This window comes from Mytilus californianus, unplaced genomic scaffold, assembly GCF_021869535.1.
Source record: "Mytilus californianus isolate M0D057914Y unplaced genomic scaffold, xbMytCali1.0.p SCAF_8, whole genome shotgun sequence".
NCBI classification, from domain to species: Eukaryota; Metazoa; Mollusca; class Bivalvia; order Mytilida; family Mytilidae; genus Mytilus; species Mytilus californianus.
Window position 1 is genome coordinate 62,250,730 of NW_026262734.1, and position 25,472 is coordinate 62,276,201.

Consider the following 25,472-nt stretch of genomic DNA (forward strand, 5'->3'; position numbering starts at 1 on the left):
TCAATACACGACGCTTCATTTTTAAGAGAATTTAAATTTGACATATTGCATTAGGAATTATTCAATATCTGGTATAAAAATAAAATGTTATTCCAACTTGATAAAACTAAATTACAGATACAAAGACAAGCATAACAAAATAATTAAAACTGCATAATCACACGACAATACAGAAATTAAGTGCGACAGGGCAAGTTAAAAACTATATCGGCATCCTGAGGGTAAAATTAATTGGACCGGTGAAATAATTTAATATGTAATTGATTCATCTGCATTCCTTTTACATATTTATTGCAAACAGCTAGATATAGCTTTCAAACTACTTACAGACGCATAGTTTTACAGGGGGTCGATACTGTTTCAGAATAAATTGCTGTAAACAAGTAAACAAGAAAAAAAAATGGTGAAGTCTTAATTAGGAAACTAATTTAAAAGCTAGGCAAAAATTGAGGACTCATATTTTTCATGAACAATTTTTTTCTGAATTTAGCACATTAACACATATCTTTTGTGTCTTTTATAATGCACAATACAAGCTAACTTATTTCAGAATATTAATGAAAAACAATAGAACCTGGCAATACGGATATTTTTTTTTTTACCCAAACTCTTAAATGTATGGTTTCTTACTGAAAGTAATTTACTTTCTTTTCAGAAATATTGTTCTCTTTTTGAAATTTTAATTGAAACATGATATAATGTTGATTTCAATATAAAACTAAAGCTGAATAAACTATAGTTTTTATTTTTTTAACTTCCTATTGACTTTAACAGATAGACTCCAGATAAATGACTATGCCACGAAAATTTTAAAAATTGTTTGTTTGTTATTGTTGAATGGTCAAATGGAAGTTTTTAGAAGTTGTATGAAAAGACTAGGTGAATATTTAAAAAGGAAAAACGATTAAACTGATAAAAAATGAGACGTTTGAATGTTCCCTATTTCTCATTAAAACGCTAAATTCATTAGTTATTTATTGCTGCATTGACGAAAATTGAGTTAAATTGATTTAACAAATGTCACTTCTTCATGAATTTTGCAGTATAAATGTTATTGTATTTTATATTTAGTTTCAGTTCCCTGACAACTGAATAAATAGAGACTCATTTACTTGTCGATCTTGTCAGTGTTATACAATGACACTCAATTAAACACATCCAAAGTGTTTTGAAAAAAGCGGGGAAAAACTTCACTACTTTTCATAGTAATTCAGTATGCACAACATGTACCGTCTGACGTTTTTGTTAGCTTTCTTATTTGCTTGGACATTATGTGAAATAGTTGTTATCAAAAAACAAAAAGACACAATATATAGTGGTCACGTGCTGTTTACGGTAGCTATACCAATGTGGTCATTGTGCGCCCAGTTTTGCTCGAGAGTGCAGTTGTGCAAATCTATAAACTTTATATCATGGAATAAAACTTGCCAGATAAATGATGCTGAACCGGGGGAAAGTAAATGTGGACTCATTGAAAGTACTGGAAATAGCTTTGTAGCTGCCTCGACCTTTCCAAAGGTAATAACGATATAAGATCTATCAAAACAAATTATGGGAAAATATTTCAGAACATTTATGATAATAAAATATCTTATATTATAATACTTATTTCGGAAAAAAAAGTCATATTTGATTATCATTTTTCGGTTTTAAGGATGTTTTGTCATAGAATAGCTAGTATTCAATGTAAACATATTTTAGTCTTTAGAAAGGCAAGTTTTCAAATGTTCTTAATATAGTCTGTAAATATAGAAACTTTTGCAATATTTTTATAAATGCGAAAAAGCGATAGTATCAGGTTTGCAATTACGAAAACTCTCATTTACATTTTTAGTGAAAAATGTATTTATATTGATAGATATCTAATTAAAGTTTCCATTGAAAACAAATCTGATAATTTGATATATAATTTGAATTGATTACACAATTATGAAATGACTCATACAAGTTATAAGACATTAAATGCCTATACGCCATATTGCTATTTATCCCTCATTTCAGAATATGTCAAACCTTGACGTAGAATTTGAATGACATTGCAAGAAAAATGGTGGTATTACATTGCAAAGGGGGTTATTGTTTGACATCATCAGGTCTAGTGTCGCAAAATTAGGAACAACTGTCACGGAAATCTAAATAGCTGGAATATTTGTAAAGGGCAGTTTTTATAACTGCTGGGCAAGTTAAAAATTTTCTGCTAAGGAATATCTTCATTAAATTCCTTAACATACAATACATGCATTAATGGCGATATTCATGTTGACCTTATGATCTCATTCATCAAGATTTTCTTTTGTGTCTGTATCTAAAAGTTTTGGCCTAGATCTTGATGGAAAAACTTTATTATTAAAATGGTCAGCGTTTATATATGACATAGTACACTTCTATTACACTATTATTCTGGAAAAAGAGTAGGTTCACAATAATACAAATTTTACACAGAAATAATAATAGTACGACTAGTAAACAAACTAACTTCTTTATTTATGAAGTAGGTATGAACCCTTAATTGTGAGAACTTTTATAATTTACCAAAACGAACCAGCCACTATGTAACCAACAACTTTTACTGGCAAATTAAAATTTTATATTGTATATATTAATTGCATATTCTACATTAGGTATCAAAACTAAAGCTAAGGTTGAAAAGATCCTAGTTTATGTTGACGTGACACGATTTTGACTGTTCTGTTTTAGATTTTATAACTTAACGGTTTATTTATTTGGCTTAACATTTTGTATTGAGCGTCCCTTACAAAATGTATTTAGATACGCATGAAGAAGGTTATTCTAGGAAAACGCACCATGAGCATTTCAACCAGTATCATTTATGTTCATTTAGCGAGATTATGTTGTTGGATATAACACAGATCACAGATCTTCCATTATAGAGTATCTTTCTTTCTCCGGTTCACATAGTTTGATGGTACTGCATTTTTATATACAAAAAAAAAAGTATCGGTGATTATTTTTGGGATGGGGTATGTATTGCATATTACATTCTTTGACCAGCGAGGGAAACGGATTAAAAAAAGTATAATTTTGAAATTTAACTGAATTAATTGTTTGTATTTTGTAACTGGTTGATTATAACTTTTCTAATCAAATACAGTAACTTTTTATTTTAGTAATACTTTATTGTGTTGCAATTATACATGCAACACCGTGAACATTAGTTATACATTTCATGCAAAAGACCAATTAAATTATACGGCATATGTTCAAGTTGCTACGCATTTTATCTTCATGAAAACATTTTTGGGAGAATTATGTTCTAAAATATTTAATTTTTAAATAAACATAGTCCAAAATCATTATTTTTACTTTTAATAATAATAGTCATGTGAAAATGTTCACTTAAAAATTCTAAAATATAAAATATAAAAACAAAAACAAACAAATAAAATTATTTCACAAAACTCAATGTATTGGACATGTTGAATGAAAAACAAATGAAGAGCAAGCCATGTTGACCTCTACCCAAATACTTAAAAGTACGAAACCCTGTAGAGCAAACCATGTTGACCTCTACTAGTAAGTCTAGAATGTTCGACAAAATAAAAACAAATCATTACTACCAAAAGAACAGAAGGTTATTTACTTACATACACAAATTATTAAGTCTTATGTAATGCTGAAAGGCATTGGACTTCAATCTACCCATGTTTTGAATCATAGCTAAAGGCACTCCTCTGAAGTAACAGCCCCAATTCTAAAACTGTGACCCTTATAAACATTTGCATCCAAACCAGCAAACAATAATAAACTTTTCAAAGACGAGTTAAAGTAAAATGATGAAACAGGCTTCCCACACTGAAATCTAAATAGAGGGCTTAGTTTATTATTTGACAACCGTAAATACTCCAGTAGAGCAGTAACAGGACAATATATATTTTCTTTAACCATAGGAATTGATAAAGTCTTTTGTTGCATATTACTGTGTTTTAAAATAATTTTAATGACTTTAAATAATTCGTTATTACACTTAATAATTATTTCTCCAATCCGTAAGAAGCAGAAACATGCCAATGACATCATAGCTTTCAAAAGAAATTGATTATGATATCCTACAAATCTTTTGGAATAGATTGAATTAATTTCTTAAGAATATCGTAGGTTATGGGCAACCTTGTATCAACTGAACTACGTAAGTATTTGGAACCTTTTGACATTTTCTTTACCAAAAAAGGTATCAATCGGGTCTTGTAAAAATCTTATTTTGTGTACATAGCTTATAGCAGAAATGTATGAAGCTATCGTAAAGGGTTGATAATTTTTAATAAAAAGATACGAAATAAAATGAGCGATCATGACACGAGTAGATGGAAGTAATTGACTAACTTGGAAAAAACGTTGTACAAAATTCTTGATACATATTTAACATTCTGTTATATTATGACACTGTATTTGAAGATAAGGATGCAGTAATGAGTTGATCCGTTACAGATTCAAAAATTTAGGTGGAATTTACACAGGAGAAGGATTTAGCCATGGAGCTATCCGATGAACTTTCTAAAAAGAAAATCGAGAAAACAGGTCATTAATCACATTGGTCTTTCCAGGAATATGATTAGCTTGAAAATTGATATTGTACTTCAAAGCAGCTAGCACAAATCTACGGACAAATTACATAATACTCTTTTCTTTTGAAAATGTTTTATTTAGATTTGCAGCAACCGCTGCATTATTCTGTAAAAACAAAATGTTATGATTGGCTAAAAAAGCACCCCAAATATCAATTGACAAAACAATCGTGAACAGCTCTTTTATTGTAATGGGCAAATTTCTTATCTCCTGTGGCCATTCACCTGCAAACTTCCAAAAACAGCAGCAAGCCCATAATGTTTCCCAGCAGCATCTGAATAAAGTTTCAAGACATCTGAGGAAACCCATTCGTCATGTTCGTTATATAAAAAACATGATTTACCATTAAAATCCTTAATAATAATATCCCATAATCTAAGATCTAATCTGGATGTCTAATCTCTTAGAGTTACACTACGTTTACATTTGTACTTACTAAGTAATAATGAATGTTTTGAATTTTTTTCCTCAGGTAAACGAGCAACCATCCGTACGGAATCAATTTCAATTCCATATATTACAAGACAGGTTGTTGGGAGTTGTGTTTTTTCCATTTTTATGGGAACCCCCACTTTCTCTGCAAGGCACATAAAATTGTGCAATGCTGTCAAACAATTATTAGTACCAGATTTTCCTACAAAGAAAAAATATCCCACTGAACTCCTAATAAATGATGATCTCTTTCTTAAATCGTTATGAAGCGAAATGCGTCCTTAATGTCACTTTTAGCCATTAGACACCGTGAACCAGACAACTGGACTAATTCTGTCACTGTCTCAATATTTTGGTATTGCACTGCTGATAAATCAGATCTTGAAAAAAAAGAATGTATTGAAACCCATGTGTAAAACCATTTATCAATTTCTCTTTCAACTGTTGATTGTAACCCGATAAAAATTTATTCAATTCATGAACTTTTACCGGAGAAGGAATGTTTGGCAGAGGTTGCTCGTTTAACTTGACCCTATGTACAAGCGAGGGTACAATGTTTATTGTTACAATGGACACACTGGTGTTTGAGTTTACAGTTTTTGGATGTACATTCCCCGACTTACACATGTTACAAAACGCCCAACAATAGCCGATGGGGAACTGAAATTTTGTTGGACCCTTCTTGGAAATGTAGTTTTAGAGGTTTTTATAAAGGAGTTTCATTCCTGACACGTGGAACTGTTTGACCGTTCAGTCAGAGATACAGACTTCCATAACTCGTCATTTATGGTATCCCATCTCAAATTTAGAATTTTTTTCACCCTTCTAAATTTCTCATTGTATGTTTTAGCTGCTTGAAACCCCAAAGATTTACATAAACCACGAATAGTATAACTATACTTTATCAAAGCCAAAGCAAAATTCAAAGACTTTCCTAAATAAATGGACATAAATATGTCAAAAGCATTCATCCACTGATGAATTGATTGGAGCTCCCTTTTGTTTTTCCCATTTGAAATAGTGGTATTAAAATTTTCAAATAAAGTTGAGGAATCTTCCTCAATATTAGACGGCAGCAAAAAAGCAAAATTCACATAATTATCTGCCCAAATATCATCTCTTTACTTACAACTAATATGAAAATCTAATGGTATGGAATGTTTTAACATATGACATGCATAGGGAGTGTCTACATTAGCAGAGTTTGAGTGGAACTGCTCACCAGCTATTACATCCGGATCCGAAGATAAGGGTGGCTGAAGTTTTGCTAATGATGAGTAATGGTCATCACTGTTATCATGTTGTACAGTTGCCAACGGGGTATACTTGTATTAACCGGAATCTGCATAGACTGGGATGTGCTTGCATGACCTGTTTGTGAAAAATGATGCAGTATGTTTGAAATCTCGATAGTCGGCATCATGTCATTGTCCTTTACTAGTTGAATGCCGGAATTGTGCAACTTTGCAAACAATGCTTCAGCAATGTCATTTGCGGATGGACTGATTTGAAGATTATTGTTTGGAGAACTCATAGGAATATTGTCCAGCAAATCAGCTCGTTGTGGTTGTGTCCTAGTACTCCTTTATTTCTTTGCCATTTGTCTATTTAATGTTGGCAAATCAGTAGTCTCCACCTCAAAGACATTGTCGCCTCCCTCAAATTTCTGGGAGCAGCTTTCCTTTTTGTTCATTGCTTTAGCATTTTGACTGAAATAATTAAAAAAATATACTATTTTAATTGTTAAAATTGTTTAATTTTTTAGCTGAATATTCTGATTTCGACATTTTAGCGTTTAGTGAAACCTGGTTAAACAATAATCATACGGACGAATCAATTGAAATCCTAAATTACCAGCACCCCTTCCGTCGTGACAGGGGTCCACACAAGGGGGATAATTGTTTATGTAAAAAATGATATACATGTTCAACGTCGAAGTGACCTCGAAAGCGAAAGTTTGGAAGCAATATGGTTAGAACTTAGATTTAAAGATAAAAAGGCTTTGCTCGGAACCTTTTATATACCTCCTAATAGTGGATCAGATATCTGGGAAAAAATTGAATATTCGCTTGATATGGTGATTTTAACGATAACCAACTAGCCCCTGTTAATTCAAAAATTACACCTTTGTTAAGCCAATTTAGTCTTACTCAAATGATAGACGAACCTACTCATTTTACTGAATCGTCGTCATCATTGTTAGACCTTTTTATAACAAACGATGCTCACATAATAACATACTGTAGAGTCGGGCCACCTTTATTAGACCAAATACGTTTTCACTGTCCTATAATTAGTCTTTTGAACTTTCCAAAATGTCGTCAAAAAACTTTTTAGCGAAAAATTTGGCTATATGATCGAGGAGATTATGACAGATATCGTAACATTTTATCTGAAAAAAATGAACCTCCATGGCTAACAAATGATGTTAAAAAAAAGATAAGGAAAAAAAATAGAATCCACAGAAAGGCTAAAAAATATAATAACCAATCGGATTGGTCAAAATTTAAGAAAATACGAAATGAAGTTACCAGTTTAATTAGAAAATCAAAGGATGATTATAACAATAATTTAATTAAAAAAATCAGGAACAGTAACCCGTCCACTACTAATTGGTGGAAAACGGTCAAACAAATATCTGGATTAAAAACAAACGACGCAAGTATACCTCCGTTAATGGTTAATAACAACTTAATATTTGACGAAAGCGAAAAGGCAAATGAATTTAATCGATTTTTTTCTTCCCAGTCAAATATTGATGATTCAAGTGCTATGTTACCTGAAGAACTTCATACTATTAGTGGTGACATTAGTTATATAGAACTTACTGTTACTGAAGTTGAAGATATATTGAAAATTGTTAATCCCACAAAAGCTTCTGGCCCAGACCTCATAAGTCCCAAATTGTTAAAAGAAGCATCTTCTGTTTTGAAGTATCCACTATGTAAGCTATTTAACTTATCGTTAAGTACGTCTACTTTTCCAGATCAATGGAAAAGAGCAAATGTTACCCCAGTTTATAAAAATAGTAAACCGAATGACGTTAAAAACTATAGACCTATTTCCTTGTTGAGTGTAATTTCAAAGTGTATGAAACGTTGTGTATATAAACATGTTTACAATCTCTTTAAGCGTAATAATATTTTAACGAAAAATCAGTCAGGCTTTACACGGGGGGATTCAGCGGTTAATCAATTAATTAACATTTCAAATGATTTTGGGAAGGCTTTAGATAGCGGTAAAGAAATAAGGGTAGTATTCTGTGATATAAGTAAAGCGTTTGAACGAGTCTGGCATAAGGGACTGCTATTTAAACTTCAACAAGCGGGCATATCGGGTTCTTTACTAAGGTGGTTTGAAAATTATCTTACAAATAGAGTCCAGCGGGTGGTTATTAACGGTTCAAGTTCCGAATGGTTACCTGTAAATGCAGGCGTCCCACAAGGGTCCATTCTGGGCCCTCTCCTTTTTTTTGATATTTATAAACGATATAATAGAAGACATTCAAGCTCAAATTAAGCTGTTCGCAGATGACACTTCGTTGTATATTATGGTTGACAATCCAACAGAAACAGCTACAATTTTAAATAACGATCTAGATAAGATTTATAATTGGTCAAAAAAATGGCTTGTGAATTTCAATGCCCAAAAAACTGAAAGTATGATAATTTCAAAAAAAATAAATAGACCCTTTCATCCTCCATTAAATATGAATACCCAAGAGCTACAAACAGTAAGTAAACACAAACATCTAGGTGTCTTTTTTTCTAACAACGGATCCTGGAACGACCATATTGAATATATAGTCTCTAAATCTTACAAAAGAATAAATATAATGAGAAAAATGAAAAATGTTCTTGAAAGGTTTACACTTGAAAAAATTTACATATCATTTGTTCGCCCAATTCTTAAATATGCCGATGTCGTTTGGGACTCTCAAAATCAGAATTTGATTGCTAAACTTGAAAATATTCAACTTGACGCAGCGCGTATCGTCACGGGGGATACTAAACTTACCAGTATAAACAATTTATATGTTGAAACTCGATGGGAAAAATTATCTGAAAGACAACGCAATCATAGACTAATTCATTATCACAAAATTTTGAATAATAAAACCCCAGAGTATTTAAGAGACTTATTGCCCGATACAGTAGGAAGTAGTCATTATCATAATACAAGACAAAGAAATAATATTGCACACGTCAACACACGGAACCGTTTATATTCTGAATATTTCATCCCAGCAACAACAAAACTATGGAACACTCTTAACTTAAACATAAGAAACTGTGAATATCTATCATTATTCAAAAAACAAATTAGTACCCAAAATAGTAAGGTCCCAGCGTATTATTATATAGGACATCGTTTTGGTCAAATTCTTCATGCTCGCTTAAGAATGGATTCAAATTCATTGAATTCTCACCTATTCGTTCGTAATTTAGTAGACTCTCCAAATTGTCGTTGTGGTGATGTAGAAACAAATTCTCACTTCCTGTTATCTTGTCCCATATACACTGATTTAAGACATGAACTATTAGATTCTATTTCAGTTCTTCCTGTCCAAGTTAACACAAAAACTTTGCTTTTTGGATCAACGGTACTCTCAGATGAGCAAAATAGTCTTTTATTTAGTTTGGTGCAGAAATATATTATTAAAAGTAAACGTTTTAACCCTTGATGTTAATGCTTCATCATTCAATAGGAACCCAAGCATTTCACACTGTATACATTACAATAATTCATGTTTATTGATTTATTTTTTAAATTTTTTTTCTCATTAAAATTTTTTTTTTTTCTTTTTCTTTCTTCTTCTTCTTTCACCTTTTTCATATTCATATATTTATTACGGAGCATGCCAGTATTTATATTTATGTTTTGTCCAATAAGTGTATTATTTTTGTAAAAGGAGACAGATTTGTAAAAGCAAATTGCTTGTTTCTGAATCCTTAATATTATTTCATTTGAATAATATCGTTTAATGTTGATTTATCTGAATAAATATTGTTTAAACTAATTGTTAGTACAATATTTTCTTAATATGACCAACTGATGAAAATATTGATCCAATAAATATTAGGCATATTTGTAATATGACCAATTGAGGAAAATGTTGATCCAATTATTAGGCATATTTGTAAGCCTATACATGTATAAATGAATACATAGATTCAACCAATATTGAATTAAACATGTAAAAACAAAAATTATATATACTGATATAGTAACTCCTGAATTACAACTATTATGTGTATAGAAAACATGTAAAATTAAATTTATAAACAATTTACCCTATTGTGACACAACCATATAGGTTTATAAATAAAGGCAACAGTAGTATACCGCTGTTCGAAATTCATAAATCGATTGAGAAAAAAACAAATCCGGGTTACAAACTAAAACTGAGGGAAACACATTAAATATAAGAGGAGAACTACGACACAACAGAAACACAACATTAAAATGTAACACACACAGAAACGAACTATAATATAACAATGGCCATTTTCCTGACTTGGTACAGGACATTTTAAGAAAAAAATGGTGGGTTGAACCTGGTTTTGTGGCTAGCCAAACCTCCTGCTTTTATGGCAATGTTAAATATAACATTAAAATAACAACATTACATGACAGGACTACAATAGAAATAAATGGGAGAACATATAGGACAGAGAAACATACGAATAATAGCTAACAAACGGTACCAGGTTTAAAATTTAAGACGCGCGTTTCGTCCACACAAGACTAACCAGTGAAGCTCAGATCAAAAAAGTTGGAAAGCCAAAACAAGTACAAAGTTGAAGAGCATTGAGGACCAAAAGTTCCAAAAAGTTGTGCCAAATACGGCTAAAGATATATGTCTTGGATAAGAAAATAAATAGTATTTAGAATAATTCATACTTTTGCAAACAGTAAATTTATACAAATGACTATATAATAGATATACATGATAACATCGAAGTAGTGACTAACTACAGAATTAAAAAAATTGAAAACAACACGTTTAATAATTTTATGCGTCCGAAGCGCTTTTCTGGATAATAAAAACGAATAAATAAAACAACATAAACCAGCACATAAAAATTCACAGCCGAGTTAGCCAAAGAGATTAACGCAAAAAAAAAAAGGTGACGTCACATTTGAATTTCTGAAATTTTCCCAAAATAGGATAGAATTAGGATAGAATTAGGATAGAATTCAAGATTTGGTTTAAAATACTCATATAACATTTATTAATAACAATGAAAATTACAATACTAATTAATATAAAATGTGGTAGTAATTAGATAATTAATAGTATTATCTAGCTATGTCGGTGTTTCTTATAATATAAACCATTAAGTATGTTCTTCTGCTTGAACCAAAGTCAATACACACGTATGTACATGAAAAATGATTGAAATAGTTAATCCACATGTAAAACATATCATGTAACTGAACCATGTAATAATATAAGACATTAGTAATGTCAACCATTCTTGTGTCATAACCATAATAAATCAAAGCAAGACAGAGGAAAAATATATTGAATTAAGTAGTAATGGAGTACCATATTTTCAGTATGTAACCATAATATTTGTCAAGTTACCACATGACAAGAACCTCCATATCAATTTTTTGTATAGTAGATAATTGCATCAATATCAACATAAAAGTGATAAAATAAATATTTAACTTCGAGCTGGACTACCTACAGCTGCACGAACACTCTTTGCATATTTGTCCATGCCTGTAGCATTTAAATGCACCTTGTCATTTGATAACAGTGCTAGAGTGTTTTTCCAAAACCCCCTGTGTTGCCAGTGCCTTATATCGCAACGTTGATATACATTTTTTCGTAGCTCTTTGTTTATCTCTATAACCTTGTTATTATAATTGTCTTCCAATCCCCCGGAGTATCTCGGGAGCAACTGACCTATAATCACGTGACGAACATGATAGCATTTAATTATGTAATCGGCAAAAACTATTATATCTCTCGCTAATCTATCGGCATTTGATTCAGCGGATAAATCATTGCCGCCGATTTGAAGAAAAACATAATGAGGTTTCTTATCATCAATAATTTTGATAAGCTCTTGCCTTTAAATGCATTTTGGACCCGGACGAAGCGTACTTCCACCCAAACCGAAATACTCGACTTGAATGTCTGTACCATCAAACCCCAAATTTAACCATTCCTGATAGCTTTTTCCAAACATAAATGATTCCAATCTATGAATAAAAGAGTGACCAAAAATTAATGTACGCCGAATCATGGTTCAAAGGCAAAAATCGAAGTTAAAAATAAAATGATTAAGGTTCGCTTTTACCTGAATTATAGCTGTACTTTCAACAAAGATGGACCTTCCTCAGATATTTAGAATTTCACAAGTAGTTGGAAATCTGCTCTGAAAAAGTCTTTAATGCAGTCGGCTCTCTGAATCTCACACACAAATCTGCATACAATAAGTAAACCCCATTTTTGCAAAAAATTAAAACCTCACAATTTCAGCTTCAGCTATACACAGCAATCTTCCTTTTTGCAAAAAGTTACAAAATATTTTCTAAGCTTCAAATAAACGATGTTTCTTCTTGAGAGAAATTAGCTGAATGACTGCATGTCCAAGCTCATGCAATAATCTGATCTTAATTGCCCCTCCCAATAACTGGTTAATCCACTTCCTTATTTGACCATAGCATACACAGATTATGCAGACCTTGACCTCAGGTGGGAGATAAAGTTTCTACACTTATGATGTAAAATTCGGACGAATGATTGAAATATTCATGTTCATGTAAATGTTTTGTTGATCAACTTTCAGCAACTAGCTGGTCAATGCAAAGGAAATGCTTGTAAGCGCAATGAGGCCTGTGTGCCACGGGGACCGAACTACTATTGTGTTCCATTACCAAATAAGTTATCTGAAAGTAGCACACGTAAGTTTAATATTTCATTGCATATGCATCTACACTAATTAATCTGATCCACAAAATGTTTTCATTCATGACTTTAAATGTGTTTACCCTCCACATTTATTGTTGGAGTGAAAAAGCGTTTTTCTCGTGTCTTCGCAGCAGTTTATCAGCAGCTTTTAAAGGATGAAGTTTCATGTAAACCGACTATTTTCAAACAAATTTGTCATATTCAAACTTTATTATGTAAACGATGTTCTACAGTCCTTGAAGTAAAATAGAAAATTGACTTTTAATTATGTCGTTTCGTATGATCTCAGACAAAATTAATAATATAGATCATTTCCGTTATCTCCTCTTTCTATTATTAGAAAAGTGAAATTACCAATAGTTTAAAGAATAGTAAAGAAAGTACTTTAGATCACTTATACAAAAATATTTTATATTTACAACTTAATAATTTTTAATTAATTAATATGAGCTTCAATTGATAAGTATGAAATTGCAAAATTGCAATCTTCATCAATTACACCACACATACAACACGAATGGACGCGGTCTTGTTTTAATGGGGACAAGTACTTTACAGCAAGGACCAGTATGTAAAGATGTTGAAAAGACTGGATAATATTAAGCTCATATCAATATTATTACCACAAATTAAGTGTCATCATTCAATCGTTGTCCGTGCACTATACTTATATATTATCTGATATATGAGATAAGTATGAAGTGATAAACATAAAACAAATCTATTTTTTAAAATAACTTCAGACCCTCGCATACGGGACTGCAGTGACCTTCCACAAGGAAGTTGGTCAGGGATATATACAATATATCCATCAGATGAGAAGTTTGATGTTTACTGTGACATGGATACAGCAGGACTTGGTTGGACGGTAAGTGTAGTGCTGAAGTAGATTTTATTCGACTTTTGTTTTAATGTTATAGTATCATTTTATTCGTACAGAATACAGATATCAATGTTTAGTGTATTTTACTTTTGAAATATTGGTGTTCACTTTGTCGAACAAGTGAAATAAATACCAGTATTTCTCAATTATATCTAACACGACACATTTGTTGTATTAAAAGATTGTTTTATTAAATAAAAAGCAACAATGACTAGATTCATTTTTAGCTCACCTTGCCTAATGGGCAAAGTGAGCTTTTCTCATTACTTGGCGTCCGTCGTCCGTCGTCCGTTACCTTTTACAAAAATGTTCTCCTCTGAAACTACTGGGCCAAATTTAACCAAATCAGCCACAATCATTATTAAGGTATCTAGTTTTAAAAATGTGTCCGGTGACCCCGCCTGCCAATTAACATGGCCGACATGGCTAAAAACAGAACATAGGGTTAAAATGCAGTTTTTGGCCTATATCTCTGAAATTAAATCATTTAGAGCAAACCTGACGGGGTAAAAATGTTTATCAGGTTGAGATCTGTCCGCCTTAAAATTTTCAGACGAATCAGACATCCTGTTGTTGGGTTGCTGCCCCTGAATTGGTAATTTTAAGGAAACTTTGCAGTTTTTGGTTATTATTTTGAATATTATTATAGATAGAAATACACTGTAAACAGCAATAATGTTAAGCAAAGTACGATCTTCAAATAAGTCAAATGACCAAAATTGTTTATTGACCCCTTAAGGAGTTATTGCCCTTTATAGTCAATTTTTCGTAAATTTTTGTAATTTTTTACAAAAATAATCTCCACTTAATCTACTGGGCCAAGTAGAATTAAACTTAGCCACAATTTTCAATAGGGTATCTTGATTGAAAAATGTATCCAATAACCCTGTCATCCAACCAACATGGCAGCCATGGCTAAAAATAGAACATAGGGTTTTACTATAGAAGTCTAAGGGAAAATTGTAAAAAAAAACAATTTCAAATGGTCACAACTTGAAAACAAATTTAAATAATGGTAAGAGGTCTTCGGTAACTATTGTAAGACTACAATGGGATGACCTGCTTTTAATTTAACTACTGGGCCAAATTTAACCAAACTTCTCCTCAAACATTATTAGGCCATAGTGTATCTAATACTATTCATTATGATTTTAACCTTATTTTACATGATTTCCAAAAACACAGAAGATACAGGTGAGCGACACAGGTTCTTGAGAGCCTCTAGTTTCTTTGTTGGCTCTGTTTTCCATTTCCTTTTTGTTTTTAAGTATTTGCTGTTTGTGGTCGGCGGACCTCTTTCTATATTGTTATGAGTTACAATTTATGACTAAAATCAGCAAAGACCCATCGAAACAACATCTGATACAAAAATTTAATAACACTTTTAGATATTTGGATGATATATTGGCTCTCACTAATGACGACTTCAGTATGTACACTAAAGAGATTTATCCGGCTGAACTGACTTTAAATAGAGCTAATACTAACAATGAACAATGCCCTTTTCTGGATCTTGATATCTATATCTTTAACGGGAAACTTGATACCAAAATTTATGATAAAAGAGATGATTTTTCATTTTCTATTGTTGATTATCCAATTTTAGGTGATGACGTTCCTTTATCACCATCTTATGGTGTTTATATATCTCAACTTGTTCCATTCGCTCGTGTATGTAACAACGTATTTGATTTTAACGAAAGAAATCTCTGTTTTACTGAAAAATTATTACACCAGGGTTTTCGATATCACAAACTAGTCAAAACATTTACTAAATGTTATCATCGGTACAAGGACATCATTCGTAAATACAAATCAACATGCAGACATCTTATACGTTTGGGTACTTCACATCCAATCTTCTTTACAAAGCACAAAAATGTCGGCATTTACCTCAAAAGCTAACCAAACCTTTAAACAGACTTATTCAGAAGGGATATAGTTACGATACTGTTGTCAGGTCATTAAAGATGGCATATGTTGGTATTTATATTGATTCACTCATTGCATCGGAAATAAACAAATTTATTCTAAAACCAGTTGTTGGCATGATACGGATTATGCTCTTCTCATATATTTTTGATGGTATGATACTAAACCACTAACGGGAGGGATTGTGCTTGATTTTCATATGATGAAGACATAATCTTTCAATCAGTTTAATTGAGGTCTGGAGCTGGCATATCAGTAACTGCTAGTAGTTCTTTGTTAATTTATGTATAATTGTCATTTTGCTTAGTTTCTTTTGTTACCTGTTCTGACATCGGACTCGGACTTCTTTTAAACTGAATTTTACTGTGCGTATTGATGTGTGTTTGTTTTTTCTACGTTGGCTAGAGGTATAGGGGAGGGTTGAGATCTCACTAAACATGTTTCACCCATGTTTGCGCCTGTTAAAAGTCATGAGCCTATGGCCTTTGTTAGTCTTGTATGATTATTAATTTTAGTTCATTTATATGTTTTGGAGTTTAGTATGACGTCCATTTTCACTGAACTAGTACACATTTTTGTTGAGGGGCCAGCTGAAGCCCGCCTTCGGGTGTGGATTTTCTCGCTGTGTTGAAGACTCATTGGTGGCCTTGGCTGTTGTCTGCTCTTTGGTCGGGTTGTTGTCTCTTTGACACATTCCCCATTTCCATTCTCAATCTTAGATATAGTTTTTTGCACTTTCTGTTTTATTCTCGAGTTATTTCTTCATAAAACCACGAAACTTCTTTAAGCTAACTTTTTTGTTCTGAATTTTTGTTTGCATTGATCTTTATCATCTTAACTAACAACTTAAACCATGGTTGGTGATTGAATTTGCTGAAACTTGATTACAAGTTAAAAATAGTGACAATTCAAAATTCGGGAAATAAACTTCTATCAAATTTCGCAGATATTGTAAGTATATTACATTATTCAAAATCTGTCTCTATTGATTTCCTGTTAGAAGAGGTAAATCAATTAACATAACATAAACGTATTTGACATGTACGATATTAATTTCAATGATCAAAACACTTTTTACCTTCACCAGTAACACAAAAAAAAACAAAAATGTGAAAACGAAAGAGGTACAATTAGATACACACGTGAATAGCTATAAATTAAAAAAAAAAGAATAACGATACATCGAAATAACAATACTGCATTCACACACAATTTTACCTCAGTGGAAATGGACTAATCGCTGAAAATGTCGAGAATGTGTTTTATTTGATTTCATTATTATTTATGTTATATAATTTTTCAAAAGGTTTTCCAAAGCAGAATGAACGGAACTGTTGATTTTTACAGAGGATGGTGCGATTATGAGATTGGATTTGGAAATTTGGAATCCGAGTATTGGTTGGGTAATTTTCGCTTTATAATCCATTGAAAAACACCTTATCCATTCAGCACAGTTAGTTAAGCCATCTTTGTTTACTTTTTTGTATCCTATTCGAGTATACAGTTTTCATCTTAAACGAAAAAAGATTGGTATGATTTCTTTGTATAAGAATGTTAACAATATCAAGTGGAGACAATTCACGTTTGATATAAAGGTTATTATTTGAGCATGCTACTTGTTTAGCTTAAACTTTAGAAATAAGGTTGAAGCTTTTTTTTATCAATAAGGCAATTTGATCTGTATATCATTCAATTGTTTACACATGTCATAGATTAAATCAAAATAACAAATTATCACCCACCCACAATCATAGTTTTATATGATTTGAAAATCAAAACACAAAAAAAAACAATTTTCTGTTTTTCACAACACCTTAACATAGGATTCGACCAAGCAAATTTTGTCTGTGCATTTTTGTGCTGTTATCTGATGTTTTTTTTTAAATGCTTATTTTTTATAAGGATGATAGAAAAAGTAGAATACCAAAAAAAAACGAACTCAAAGGAAAATCCAAAGCGGAATGTCCCTTATCAAATGGCAAAATCAAAAGTTCTAACACATCAAAGGAATGGAAATCAACTATTATATTTCTGACTTGGTACAGGCATTTCGAAATGGGTTGATTATAGCTAGCTAAACCTCTCACTTGTATGACAGTCGCATAGAACTGAAACAATATCTTACTAAGACAATGAAGTACAAACAAAGTAGCTTTAACAAATTGCACAATCATATTAACCCATAAAATCATTTTAATCGCAGCTATTAAGAATTAAAGGATTTAAAAAGAAATAATCAGCCAATCGATTGGTATTCGTTCGCAGATGTATTTCTTATTTCCCTTTTGCACAGGAAATAATTTCATAAATGTTCTAACCTCTTCTGGAAACTACAAGCTTTACATACACCTTGAAGATTTTGAAGGGAATTCGAGCTTTGCAGAGTATTCCGAATTCAGTGTCGGAGATGCCACAACGAAGTATACTTTAAATATAGATGGATATAGCGGTGATGCAGGTATAACTTCACAATTTCACTTGAATATTTTGAATAAAGGGACGTCATGTTTGATATATTCAAATGAGGTATCAATCCAAAATTATAAACAATCTAAAATCTGCATAACAAAATGCGGAATTATACTAGTTAAAATGTTTACTCCATTATCATTGAAACGAAATTAAAATTAAAGTTATTGCTGGTTAATTTGAACAAAATGTTCAGAAAATTCATATTCACAAGTATTTTAATACGTCCACAATGATTTCAAATAATAGAGTACCGAAAGTATATAAATATCAGAGTATTTTGGGTACGAAATTTCTTTGTTACAAATTGAAGGAGAACGAATACACAGTGTTTGATTATATATATATAAATATAAGTACGTCTAAGCAAGTGACAAATCTACGACAGATCCATCCATTGGATCACCAGTGAAGGTGATAAACGGCTAAAAACACATATTATATTCATGATTACTCTAAATATCAGCACAACAATGTTAAATCTGCAAATTTGCGGAAACAAATTTTTGTTCTTCATCCCAATAGCATGAGTTCGAATCCCGGCGAGGGAAGAACAAAAATTTGCTTCCGCAAATTTGCAGATTTAACATTGTTGTGCTGATATTTAAAGTAATTATGAATATAATATGTGATTTCAGCCGTGTATCACCTTCACTTGTCAAGCGTTCGTATGCAGGCGCTGCTGGAATGTTGCTTCCTAGAAATGGAAAATTTAGACTCGGTAAGCTAAAATCATTTCTTTTGTCGAAATTCCCGTAATAAGTCGCTTTCGGGTATGGTGACATGTTTTCCTGCAAACTGTCACCTTTTTAACTAGCACGTTAAACAATCCGGATCAGTGTATCGGTCTAGTTCAAAGCAGAATCTATATTCATATCACATTATCATGTTGTTGTACTTAATATGCATTTAATTTGTCCCTTGACGTAAAACAGTCAAAAATCCATGTATCAATTCATCATTATAGGAAACGCACGAACTGGAATGTCGTATCAACTCTGAGATATATATTGCATATAAAGGCGCTGCTGCTGGAATGTATCTAAACAGGAATGGAAAGTTCACAATTGTAAAATTGAAATCATCTCTCTTGTTAAAAAGTGTAGTTCTCAACCCACCCTCATTGTCAATTTATTTAAATACTAAACTGTATATCTGGCATCATTTATTCAAGTTCATTGGATTAGGAACAGTCAGTATAGTAACCAAATTTTGAATTATTCTTAGAAAGGGCATCATCTATACAGCTGAAAGTGAAATTAACAGATACAACAACATTCTTTTTATGTTTTTAGAGAGGTTCTGGAAGAATTCTGCCTCCTAAGAATAAATGCATTGTTTAATATAAATAAATATATGTATATAAATAAATATAATATGAATAAATGTTGTTCAGTGGTTGTCGTTTGTTGATAAGGTTCATAAGTGTTTCTCGTTTCTCCTTTATTTATATAGATTAGACCGTTGGTTTTCCTGTTTGAATGGTTTTACACTTGTCACTTGTGGGGCCCTTTATAGCTTGCTGTTCGGTGTGAGCCAAGGCTCCGTGTTGAAGGTCGTACTTTGACCTATAATTGTTTACTTTTACAAATTGTGACTTGGATGGAGAGTTGTCTCATTGGCACTCATACAACATCTTATATCTATTGTATAAAAGTAAGAAGATGTGGTATGGTTGCTTATAAAGCAACTCTCCATCAAAAACCAAATGACTAAAAAATAGCAACTATAGGTCACCGTACGGCCTTCAAAACTGGGCAAACCCCATATCGCATAGAAAGCTATAAAAGGCCCCGAAATGACAAATGTAAAATAATTCAACCGAGAAAACTAACGGTCTGATTTATGTACAAAACAACTAACAAAAAACAAATATGATAATACAACAAACGACAACATCTTGATTACAGGCTTCTAACTTAGGATAGGCACTTAAGATTGCGGCTATTCATTTTTCAGCAGATTAAATTAATTATTAAATAGTTGTTTGATAACGCTTATTGATTAAAGCTTTAAATGTTCTCGTTGACAACATTTATGTACGTTTCGGCAATAAGTTTATCAACAGGTTGTATGTATTCCTATGGGCACCAACTGTGGCCCTTTAATAGCAGACTTGTTCTTTACTGTTATGAATCAGTTTTAGGCCAAATTCAGTTAAGACACGTCTGAATTTCATTTAATTGATAAATTAAACAACACTTGCCGTTATCTTGGTGACATTTTTTCGTTAAATAATCAGGAATTTTCTAGATATTTTGCCAAAATTTACTCAAAGGAACTTATTTTTACTAAATCAAATATAAACAGTAATAACTGTCCTTTCCCAGATTTAGATATTTCAGTTTTTCACGGGAATCTTTACACAAAAATCTACGACAAAAGGGATGATTTTCGTTCCCTATTGTTAATTTTCCTTTTTTGAACATGGATGTTCCTTTGCCACCTTTTTAATATACGGAATATATCTCCCTCATACCAAACTGTGACGTCCTGTCCGTATTTGGCTATACTTTAAGTCCTTTTTGTTTGATTAGCTCTCTCACGTTTGAATTGAGTTTGGATTTCCAAATATCTCGGCCTCGAGCATCACTGAAGATACATTAATTGTCGAAAAGCTAACCTGGTGCAGTAAAATTTGTAACATTAATGTTATGAATAGCTAATATTTATTCGAAACAAAAGACACAACGTCAGAATGAAATCTATTTTTTGCAAAGTGTTTCTTGTGTAAGTTTAAATGGAAATTAATGAAATCCAATTTTTGCTTATTTGCCAAGGAGACGCCCTTAAAATCCACAACGGCATGATGTTTTCTACTAAAGACAAAGATAATGACAGAAGAAATGGCAGCTGCGCACAAAAACGTCAAGGGGCATGGTGGTACAATGATTGTTATGCTTCGAATTTGAATGGGGCATATTTAGGTGCACATCACTCTTTTTCTCGTTTGGGTATGAATTGGAATAAATGGAAAGTGTACTACTCGCTGAGATCTACTAAAATGATGATTAAACGACACTTAGAACCAGTTTAAGAAAGACTCACAATTGTTTTATACAAAAGAGCACAGCCATTTTTTTTAAGGAATTTGATGACGTAACCAATGAACAATCGAAAGATACTAACTGAATGTAAAGTATATGCCTACGGAAGAGAAATAAACTTTCTTATTGTGTTTGTCTTATTCGTTCTAACTTACTACCTATGAACGGTATATTTGGTAAAAGGTCAATTTTGAAAACTTTGAAACAGCTATCGGAACAGAGAAGTAAACAAAGTTAAATCTAATTTTGACGTCCTCGTACTACTTCTTTAAGGGCATACGATACAGTTGCAGGGGAGGTAATGACGTTGCTAATGTTAAATGTTATTTTTCACGAAGTCAAACTGTGACATATCGGGAAAAGATGCATTCTCGACTGATTTTTATCATTCAGACTGATTTAACTTCAAAACGAGTTTTCGGACCCCTCTTTTTAAAAATGAAATTTGGCTTGATTATGCATGAAGATTCTTTGTGCCAATTTTTATGAACAAATTACCGATGACAATTTTTTAAATGAGATAAATATACAGCAAAAAATGCCGTTCTTTGACTAAAATCATGAAAATGTGATAAAAATGAATAATTTCCAGAGAATTGTTACACAAATTTAAAGCACACTTATGTAGTAGAGAAGACATTTCAGATGCTTTTACAAAAATCCGTTTGCGTTTATCTTTTGAAACAAAAAGTTAAGTATGTCTTTCCAAAGGATAGAAATGTCCAAGAAACCGACATTTCCCGTAAATATCTGAAATTTCGACCCCATTTATATTTCTAAAAATAGCACATGAAGGTATATTTATTATTACATGTTTGAATTGACTACGTGAAAAATAGCTTGTATGCAAATTTTCGTCAAAAATTCACCGTGCGATCAAAACTGTATCGTATACCCTTAAGTTCAAAAGCAGTAAAGAAACTTATAAAGATGACATAGTAAAACTGGTACACGAAAAATACAAGAAACAAATCCCACACAATATACCACTGCCTGAGAATTCTCTAGTAAATACATTTTAGTCTTAAACGGACATTTTGATTCCTGACATAGAATAAGTCTGTGTTGAAAAGCATGATGAACAAATTAAAAGAAAGGACTGTGTGATATTTTCCGTTTTACTTTGTCAAGATGGGTGAAAATAACCAAAAATTAAACTTTGAAAAGATTGATGTTTACGGAAATGAACATCGTCTTCTTCTCTATCCTTTTTTTGTTGGTAATAGCAGACATAAATATTTAAAAGGCTCCTATAAAGATGATAATAGGCAGATGTGTTATGATTCCCAATGAGAGAGACCAAAAGACTATGTGTAAGCAACTATAAGTCATTATACGTGCTTCAAAAATGAGCAAACCAAATACAGTTTAGTATAGCCGTCATAGGCCCCGAAATGACAATTTACAAAATAATTCAAAAGAGAAAACCAACGGCTAGATTGATGTACAAAACGATAAATGAAAAAAATAATATGACAGACAGCATCCACTGAATTACAGGCATTTGACTTGAAACGGGCACATACAGAATATGGTGGGTTTAACCGAGGACAGAGGTGTAACAGCACACCATGAGAACAAACTGTGTAGTTCAATTCGATACGTCTTCACTCCTGCGATCGGGACAAAACACACACAAAAAAAAAGACAAAAGACCCGAAAAACCGATCTAAGAACACTCGCATTTATTTAAACAGATCAAAGTTAGCTCAAAGTAAATTATATCTGATAAATAAATAATTATTTCCAAAACTAAATATCATTTATCTAGTGTAAAGACACCATAGACAGTCCGACAAAACATGGCCTTTTACAATGCAAAGTTATTGGTATCGACGTCGTATTGGAATACATATCTATATGACCTTTGTAAGTCTTGTATGTTTTTTAATTTTAGTTCATTTATATGTTTTGAAGTTTAGTGTGACGTCCATTTTTACTGAACTAGCACACAATTTTATTTAGGGGCCAGCTGAGGACCACCTCCGGGTGCGGGATTTTCTCGCTGCATTAAAGATCCATTGGTGGCCTATGGCTGTTGTCTGCTCTTTGGTCGGGTTGTTGTCACTTTGACATATTCCCCATTTCCATTTTCAATTTTATTAGTTATGATTAATTTATCTACAACAAAATATCAATGACAGTACCGATAAAGACAATTTTTAAGATCGAAGTACAGTGTTAAATTGATTATCCATGGGATTGGATTGTAACCCTTGGCTAGTGAAGATGTAAATTGATAGCCTTTACGAATACGTATAGATGTATTTAAAAGATCATCAAGTTTAAATAGATCGTATCTATTTGTACTGGTTCAATACACAATATCACCGTGAAAATAGGATGTGATACCCCGTTTGTAATAAGGTTTCTAGAGGCACAGCCAAATTTACAAACCAAAGTGTGTATCTTGAAAGAACTAAGTAAAGGTGTTACGTACTCTCTTGTAACGAAATCATTTGACTTGACAATTTACCCGTTGTACGTAGATCACTTTCATTGAAATTAAAAACATCACTACAGCCATAGACATAGAGTAAGAGTTCAAACTTTCCAAACTTTTAAAGAGATGCGAAAGATGCCAGAGGGATCATCAAACTCATAAGTAGAAAACGAACTGACAATGCCATGGTAAAACCGAAAAACGACCAAAAGACAGAACAGTATACAAAACACAACATAGAAAACTAAAGACTGAGCAACACGAGCCCCACCAAAAACCGATAATGATCTCAGGTGTATCGGAAGGGTAAGCATATCCTGCTCCACATGTGGCACCCGTTGTGTGTTACTCATGCAAGTACAAACTAATTCGGTTTGTTACATTCGAGGAAAAGAGGTCAAATTGTTGGTACGATTATTGGAACATGTCCGTCGTTATCTTTGAAACAGAAGTTCTATTGCGGTCAACCAACTAGTGAAGGCGTCCGTAAAACTTTCAAAGGGATGATTTCAACTTCACCACTTGGAACTCTTTGTTTAAAAGCTTCTTGGTAATCAGCAACCCTCTATCAAAATAATCATACTAGGATACGAATTGCAAGCTCTTGAATATCGTATCAACCTGCTGGAATGTTGCTACATAGAAATGTTATGGTCACAATTGGAAAGCTGAAATCATCACTCTGGTCGTAAAGTTGTGTTCTCAACCGACATGATATAGATAAATGCATATAATCATATAAACTTCCGGAGCACCTGAGATCATCCCTAGTTTTGTTTAAAAGGGGTTGGTGTTTCTCTTGCTTTAGTTTTTAGTGTTGTTCTTTGCGGTTTTAATTTTCCAATGTATCGGTAACAGTCTTTCCTTTCCTTTGTCATAAAAAACGTGTATCAATTTCAAAATTTCACATTCGGTTACGTTTTAGGGTTAGAAAATATAGATGGCCGATGGTTTACGAAATTAGTGATGACTTATGGTTAGATAAAGAGTCAATTAACAATCGGCTATTGCATGATGCCTTATCACTTCATATGACTTATCAACGTAGTTTATAGGAGTTACACGACGGGTGCCACAAGTGGAGCAGAATCTGCTTACCCGTCCAGAGCACCTGATATCCCCCCGGTTTTTGATGGGTTTCAACTCACACAGTCTTTAGTATTCTGTGTTAAGATTTTTGTAGTGTTGTTTGTCTTTTGGTATTTTTGTTTTTTTGTTTTTCGCCATGGCATTGTCAGTTTGTTTTCGACTTATGAGTTTGAATATCTTTGGTAACTTTCGCCTCTCTTTTGATATATTTTTCAACATCAAAAGAAACCGTGTCCTTCTAATAATACCTTTCTCACTGTAGCGGCGACATATAGATAAAACACATTTATCTATGTCGCTATATATAATGAGAATTTTCTTGTAAGGTTACGGTTTATATAAACGTAAAATGTTGAATATACTAGGAAGAAATGTGAACATTTCTTTTCATCAGAAATCGGTTTCTTCAACATTTGAAAAAGTCAACTAATGCCTACAAACTATGTACACTATGTGAGGTTCTGGATGGGGTCTTTTATTTTTTATTCTATCTGTATTCTTTATTCATTTTGACCATTATTTTTTTTTTTTTATTTATTTGCCAATTTTTCTGTTGTCTTGTTTCTGTAAACCCATTTCAGACCCTAAAAGGTGTTGTTCTACAAAAGTTGAAAAACTACTTAATAGTACAAAGTAAAATCACAAAAGCACTGAACTCCGAGG

At 32.2% G+C, this 25,472-nt stretch overlaps 1 protein-coding gene across 1 annotated transcript; it reads left to right on the forward strand.

Moving 5' to 3' along the window:
- The first annotated feature begins 1,185 nt into the window (after window positions 1-1,185).
- On the forward strand, window positions 1,186-21,406 carry LOC127712131 (microfibril-associated glycoprotein 4-like). The gene is made up of 6 exons (XM_052218394.1): window positions 1,186-1,518; window positions 12,825-12,939; window positions 13,690-13,814; window positions 17,068-17,164; window positions 18,055-18,219; window positions 21,011-21,406. The coding sequence occupies exons 1-6, from the start codon at window positions 1,216-1,218 to the stop codon at window positions 21,265-21,267; spliced, it is 1,062 nt and encodes a 353-aa protein (XP_052074354.1). The 5' UTR covers window positions 1,186-1,215; the 3' UTR covers window positions 21,268-21,406.
- Window positions 21,407-25,472: the final 4,066 nt, after the last annotated feature.